This window comes from Microtus ochrogaster, chromosome 5, assembly GCF_000317375.1.
Source record: "Microtus ochrogaster isolate Prairie Vole_2 chromosome 5, MicOch1.0, whole genome shotgun sequence".
NCBI classification, from domain to species: domain Eukaryota; kingdom Metazoa; phylum Chordata; class Mammalia; order Rodentia; family Cricetidae; genus Microtus; species Microtus ochrogaster.
In genome coordinates this window covers 74,657,720-74,665,548 of record NC_022012.1, presented here as the reverse complement: position 1 = coordinate 74,665,548, position 7,829 = coordinate 74,657,720, and the positions used below count along the sequence as shown (strand labels likewise).

Below are 7,829 nucleotides of genomic sequence, written 5' to 3'. Positions count from 1 at the left end.
GGTTCATATCCTACTTTGATCATTTTTATTTGCCTCTCTCTTTCATCTTCAGATTCATAACCCTTCAACCAGTGTAATTTTTAAACTAATAAGACTACTTAGCCAGGTGGTGGTGGTGCACGCCTTTAATCCCAGCACTCAGGAAACAGAGGCAGGCTGATCTCAGTGAGTTTGAGACTAGCCTGGTCTACAGAGTTGAGTTCCAGGACAGCCAAGGCTACATAGAGAAACCCTGTCTCAGAAAAAATTAAAAAGTAGATTTCTCATAGGCCAGTGAAATGACTCTATGGGTAAGAATATTTATAGCCAAGACCTGAGTTTCATCCCCAAAGCCCACATGGTAGAAGGAGAGAACCAACTCCTTGGGTTATCACCTGACCTTTAAACATGTGTCTTGTGTGTGTGTGTGCGCGTGCGCGCGCGCACACACACAATAACAGAGGAGGGAAGTTGAACAAAAACCCCACTTACATTCAAGACTATTCTGAGTATTAAGTTGGAAAAACACACGCAAGGTGCTGACATTAGCAAGCACTTGTAAACACACTGCTTTTTTCCTCCTCTTTTGGTTTTTCAAGGCAGGGTTCTCTGTGTAATAATCCTGGCTGTCATAGAACTCGCTCCGTAGACCAGGCTGGCCTCCAGCTCAGAGATCCGCTTACCTCTCCTCCCGGGTGCTGGGATTGAAGGCGTCACTGGCTTCTTTCTCCTCTTAAAGCATCTAAGTGTCCATGCCTGCAGGATGTCAGTTGTAATGCCTTTCTTCCCCTCACCTCCAACAGCTTCTTTCCTGAACTCACCTTTGTTATAGTACTTTCAACACTGTTCTGAGTTATTGTTTGTTAGTTTCTCTGATCCTCTGGACTTGCGCTGCTCAACAGCAGGAACCTGGTCATGTTTCACTCTATATCCCTAAGCCTCGGTAATTGCTCAAGGAAGTCAAAGTAAAGCAAGGCACCCACTTTCTTAACCTCTGACACAGTGCAGAGTTGGTGAACTTTCTACACTGTGGGTTGCCCTTCTCATTCACATCACTGATATTTAGCTTTGCCTGTGTGTGATGAGAGCCTGTGCAGCAGAGTTAATGCGGCAGGCCTGAAGCCGCAACCAGGAAACAGTTCTGCAGGAAGTCTCAGAGACAAGGACCCATGCAGGTGGAATCCAGACATGAAGACCCACAATGACTTAGCTCAGACTCCTCTCCACCTTTATTCCATGTCTTGAGAGGGAGTCTTGAATGTACCAGCTACTGCTTTCCATGGAAGGATTTCCCAATAACTCTTCTCTCCATGTAATAATCCCACAATTTCACAAGGATCATTTTTTTTTCAGTGCCAGGAATGGAACCCAGGGCCTTGCACGTGCTGGCCAGCACTTTGCCACTGCATGGCATTGCCAAGTCCTTGCATGGCTTCTTTAAAAAAAAAAAAAATCTGGGTCATTGCGGTGCTCGCCTTTAATCCCAGCACCTGGGAGGCAGAAGCAGGTGGATCTCTGATTTTGAGGCCATCCTAGTCTACAGAGTAGGTTCCAGGACAGCCAGGGCTACACAGAGAAACTGTCTCAAAAGACACACAAACACTACAAAACTCTTACGAGACATCAGGTTTTCCCAGAGGGATGTTCACTGAAACACCACCTGTTTGGTTACAAGTGTGTTTCTGGTGGCCCCTAACTAGACAATGCCGGACACCTTTAGTAAGATCTGAGATTTCAACAATTAAAACAACACAAAAGCACACTGCAATGGATGAGGAGGCATGTACCTTAGTCTAAACAGCATCCCTTTTCCATCCTATATAAAATAATGGTGCATTTTGCAACCAGTTAAGTCTAAGGTATCATGAATTTCTAATTTTCAAAACAAAATACTGTCCTAAACTCTACTGACTCTTTTTTCAAAACTGTTTATATGTGGAAATTGTTTATGTAGAAAAAGGGACTCTTGATTTGGGCTCTAAAATTATTCTAGTCTTAGCCATTTCAGTAAAACACCATTGGCTACTCTGGGCTTACATCAAAATCATTATGGCTAGATGCTGGTTCTTTCCTTTCTCTCCCTCCCCCAAAATGAAAGCCTTCATGTTTGATTGATGATGTATTTCTCTCCACATATCTCACTTTGTTCACAGTCTCCAGCTCCACGGTCGTCTCTAGATGAGCCACCTTACTTCTCGTCCATACTATTATAATAACCTCCTTTTTAAAATGCTCTCCCAGGGGCTGGAGAGATGGCTCAGTGGTTGTGAACACTAGCAACTCTTCCAGAGACCTGTATTTGATCCCAGCACCCACACGGCAGCTCACAAACTGTCTAAACTCCCGTCTCAGGAGAGCTGATGCCTCCATAGCTTCCATAGACACTGCATGCACACGGTGCACAAGCATGCATGCAGACAAAAAAATCCATACACAGAAAGTAAAAATAAACCTTCCAAAGGAAAAAAAAACAAAAACGATCTTCCAAAGCCAGCTCTGTAATCCTTCTACCCAGAGGTAGAGGCAGGAGGCAAAGAAGTTCAAGGTTACCCTCAGCAACAGAGCCAGCCTAAGGTTGCCCTGTCTAAAAGAAAGAAAGGGGGATGTCCTTATAATTTCACATTATAATGCTCCATTAAAAGCCACAGAGCAGATGCAGAGAACCACTCCCCACCCCTACACACAAGGTGCTGGGATACAAACACAGGCCCTTGCCACAGGCTGTCAAGTACTCTACCACTGAGCTGTACCAGCAAGCCCCTGAGCAATTTTTAAAACACAGATCCTAAGGAGTCATTCTTCTGCTCAGAACTCCTCAATAATTAAATGAGAGCCAAGCTCCTTGCCATGGCAACAAGACTTTACATGACCTACATCTTTAAACCCTCCAACCCCCTCTCCCTCTTTTCCTTACAACACCCCACACATACTAATGTCCTTTCTGTTCCCCCAGAACCCTCCAAGTCCCAGGCCTGTGTTTAAGTCTGGGTACTAGTTAGAATGTTGTATCTCTGGGTTTCTTTTCTTTCCGCCCCCCTCCAACCCGGTTGTGCCTCTTTGTCTATTTTTGTGTGTGACATGGAGGATCAATCCCATGGCCTCTCAAGCATTCAAAGAACACATTCTTCCTCTGAGCTACAACGTCAATCCTACTCCATGCCTTCTGCATAACTCTTCATCCTTCCAGTTTGTCTTGGTTCAAACATCATTTCCCCATAAAGCCTTTCTTGACTACTTAAATTAGAACCGCCCTTACCACCTCAGCACTGTATTTTCTCCATGGCACTCATCTAGACAAGGCCTTTACTCAGCAAGCTATGCCCTGTGCGCCCACAGCAGCCTGAAAATACCACTTCATATTTCATGTTTTCATCAAGTACCTAGGTACATGGCCTTATACCTGAATCAATTCAAAGGACCGAGTTTACCACTTTATGAGTATTTTTGTTTTGTGATTATGAACAATGTAGAGTTTCTAAATTTTATTGTGAAATATTTCAAGCAATTAACCAAACACTGAAAACTATAACAAACTTTGCCATCCATAACTAGTATCCGCTGACATTCTGCTCTATTTATGGCTTAAAAGTAAATAAAACAGACACTAATGCAGTCGTAATTAGTTAAGCATATCTTCAACTCAACCAGACACTACCAAACTGATTTTCAAAAAAAAAAAAATTTACCAATGAATACTCATACTAACTGTATTAAAAATGCCTCACTGAGGACCGGAATAACAACGACAGTAACAAAAGTCTCATTTGGGCCAGACTATCTCAGTGAGCAAGGAAGCTTTCGGTCAAGTTCTAGTCCCTGGACCCAGTGCGGAAAGAGAGCTGACCATGCAAGTTGTCCTCTGATCTCCATACATGCACTGTGTCTCACACTCACACACACACTCACACACACCACACACACACACACTCACACACCACACACACACACACTCACACACACACCCACACCACACACTCACACACACACACACCACACTCACACACTCACACACAATTTTCCCCTTAATTTGAGACCGGGTCTCACTATATAGCCCTGGCTAACCTGGAACTTGCTATGTGGACAAGCTTACTCACCAAGCCTTTCCTTTAGGGTTTAGGCTTTGGTTTCTTAGGATACTCTTCCGCGTCTAACACCACAGTCTCCTCGGCTCTCTTCAGCAGCTTCAGTTCACGCATGCAGTTCACTAACCCACTTGAAGATGAGTCTTGGGAATGACACAGACAGGAATCCTATCTTTCTGCCATTTGGATTAATAGTTCTCCTTATCCAATTTTCTGAATAGTTTATTCAGAAAAGCCATCTTGACCGTATGATATGTAGACAGGTCTGCTAACGGTGACATTCTGCTTCACTGCTGTCTGTCTCTCATCTAAGACTTATCATCACAGCCCTATAACTCCACCTGCCTGGGTGGCACACTAGAATTTACAAATCACCTTTTTTTTTTTTTTGTTTTTTTGTTTTTTTTTTCGAGACAGGGTTTCTCTGTAGCTTTGGAGCCTGTCCTGGAATTCCCTTGGTAGACCAGGTTGGCCTCGAACTCACAGAGATCCGCCTGCCTCTGCCTCCCGAGTGCTGGGATTAAAGGCGTGCGCCACCACCGCCCGGCTCAAATCACCTTTTTTGTTGTTGTTTTGTTTTGGTTTGTTTTTTTGTTTTTGAAGAAAGGGTTTTTCTGTGTAACAGCTCTAGCTGTCCTGGAACTCGCTTTGTAGACCAGGTTGACCTCGAACTCAGAGATCTGCCTGCCTCTGCCTCACGCAAGCTCAGATTAAAGGTGTACACAAATCACTATTAACCCCAGTTCAAACATCAAAAGGGCCCTCCCTGTGAATTAGATATTATTATTCACATTTATGCAAATGAAGAAAATGAGGCTCATATTATTTATGGTCACCAGCTAGTAAATGGAAGGGGGCCCAAGTTCACACTTTTGATGACTTCTCTACCAGACACTGACAAAAAAAGGTATATTTGAAGCAGAGCTGTGCGTTGTCCAAAACAACTGAAATCTTGCTAAATGAGCACAGGCTTCAACAACTGTGGTGGCTGAGGCAGACCTGTCCATTGATGCTGCCCTTCAACAGAAGCCACCACTCCCCTGCTGCCCCTTTGCTATTACTCACCTCAAGCACAATGCCACTGTGAAGCTGTTTCTGCACACAATTCCTGTACACAAAACCAGTGGCTTCTCATCAGTCACTGACCCTGCAACCCGAAGACTGATGTGACAACTGGACTGTGTCCAACGTCGGGGGGGGGGGAGAACTGATCATCCCCAATGCTTTGAAACCCACTCATCAGCTGGAGGACATGCTATCAGAGGCAAAGAGGTATTAGAGCTGCCCCAGAGCCCAGAACCTTTCCTTAAGGACCAACAAGAGTGGGTGTCCTTAAATGGCTTGCACTGAGCAAATGAATTGCTTCATCTTGAGTCAAACCCTGAGCTAAAGCTCATTTCAACACAACCTGAGGAGATTAATCAAGAAAACAGGCAGCTCTTGACAGTCACTAAGTTCACAGCCAGACCAGGCTACTCTCCTGTTGAACATTACTATCTCACAGAATAACAACTTCTGAAAAGAGTACTCTGAAACCTCAGCAAAGTGAGACAAAACCTAATGCAGAATTCTGTAGAAGCACAAACATCTGGTCTGTGCCCGCCAAAAAATACCAGACCCCCTCCTCTCTCAGCCACGGTTGAATTCTCAGGAAGGTCTCTCCTCATCTCTTGTTTCAGAACCGCCGGTTTACCCACAGCCTCTAAGCTACAGCGAGCTCTCTCTTCCCTTTGCACTCCCAAGCACCAAGGCTCCAATCCCTCTTAATAGATGCTATCACCCCCGGCTGTGAAGAGAGTAGTTACAATGAACTTGGCTTTAGCTACAGGTGAGCACTCTGGAAAGTTCTCCCAGTACCAAGTAGACAGCAAGTCATCCCATTTCTGGAAGTCACCTCCAGTCCGATGAAAGAGAGGCAAAGAATTCCTTTAATGCCAGGGACCTGTTTCAACACCAAACCCCAACATTATCAACAGACATATTCATGAAGAGACCTTTATGGTCTTGTGTAATATGCTTCCTTATAGTCAGAATGCCCTGGGAAAGGGGAGCTTGTCTGACTCCCCTCTGTAAAACTGTAGTATCTTACACACAGTATTGACATGTTGCTTTAAGATGCCTCAGAATAGCAGATGTGAATCCCAGAAAGATAAAACCTCCATGTGGGGTGAGAGACTTCTTCCAAAAATTTCTTTAAAAAGATTTTTGCTCTCCAAAAGAAAATTCCACCTTTTCCTCCAAACTCACGACTCTCCCTGTTAACATATTTCAAACGTGTATCCCTGAACATAGTGGTGCACGCCTTTAATCGCAGCACTCAGGAGGCAGAGGGTGGTGGATCCCTGAGTTCAAGACCAGCCTACATAAGTTCCACGCCAGACAGAGCTATGTAGGAAGACTGCCTCCAAAATATAAAAATCTAAATGTTTTTTTTCCTCCTATTTTAGCAAAGAATCCTGTAAGAGAAAGAAAACAAAGAGAAGTATTCATCCTATTCTAGAAAAGCATAGTTCAGGTTAGCTTAACACTTTAAATGGCACTCCATGCAATGTCACTGCTTACTCAAAGACATTTTTATTTATTTATTTATTTCTTAACACTTTAAATGGCACTCCATGCAATGTCACTGCTTACTCAAAGACATTCTGGCCAGAATTATCTTCATAGTTCACAAGGGGAAACAATTTACATTCCAGAAGCAAAGATTAGACTCAACTGAACACCCAGTACCTAGACCCCCAAAGGAAATATGCAAGCTGAATTGATGAATACAGAAAAGTGTCAAATTATGAGCAAGAAACAAAAGTAGAACGAAGGTCATTCGACTCCTGGATGTCAAGGAGACTAGGGAGTAAGGATGGCTGTAGAAAGAACATTCCAGACCAAAACCACTAGCTCCACCATGACCAGAATACTCAATGGTCTCGTTAGAGACACGGAAGTTCCCAGGGATTTGATTTGCTCACATTAGCAGGCAAATGAGATGAAAATTGTGCTTAATGTAACAAGATAATTCCTTTATGCAAAGCTGAGCTCACAGCCTTAGAGAGAGGATGGAAATTATTTCCTTGGAGGGGGGGGGGAATGTAGATTTCCATCACTGAACGGTTGAGGAGTTGTTCCCCCCACCCCAGCTCAGCAGCGGGCCTTGAGAACGTCAGTGAACCGCCCTGGCTGGATCTCAGAGTCCAGTCATGGCCCAGGAGGCCACTGTCACACCGCACCTCAGACCCACAGAACTCATCCCACGACTCTGAGGACCTCAGGCAACCCGCGAGCCGGCGGCCGTGCCTCCAGGACCTGGATACGGCTCCCCAGGGCGCCTGCCAGGAACAAAGGGGAAAGCCGGAGGCCACGCGCGAGACCCCCGACGGCACCTGCAGCCCTGGGAGGAGGCCGGGCACCCCACTCGTGGCTTCCACTGGCGCAATGCGGGAGCGCTTACAAGCAAGGAGGGCGGCGGGTACCCGGGGCCGCGATCCCGCGCGCAGCCCGCAGCCTGGCCTTTACCTGCACGTCACTCAGCTCCACGCGCAGATACAGCTCACGGTGGCGCTGAGCCCAGTAGACGTGCGGCGTCAGCACCTGGGTCTCCATGGCCCACGCTGTCGGAGGAGCGGGGAGGCTCGGCTTGCTGCGCCTCGTTACTTCACCCTGTGAGCCGCTGGAGCTGGCCGAACGCAGGCCGCCAACCTCCACGCTCCGCAGCCCGCAACTGTCTCGAGATGGCCCACGCTCGCGGCCCGCGCTTGCGCAGTGAGGACGGGG

General features: G+C 46.0%; 1 protein-coding gene across 1 annotated transcript in view; it reads right to left on the bottom strand.

Annotated features, from left to right (window-relative positions):
- Hacd3 (3-hydroxyacyl-CoA dehydratase 3) overlaps positions 1-7,805 on the bottom strand; it is a 40,182-nt gene extending 32,377 nt beyond the window's left edge. Inside the window, exon 1 of the mRNA XM_005347770.3 lies at positions 7,572-7,805. Coding sequence (XP_005347827.1) covers positions 7,572-7,658 — 87 coding nt within the window. The 5' untranslated portion in view covers positions 7,659-7,805. The remainder of the gene's footprint in view (positions 1-7,571) is intronic.
- Positions 7,806-7,829: the final 24 nt, after the last annotated feature.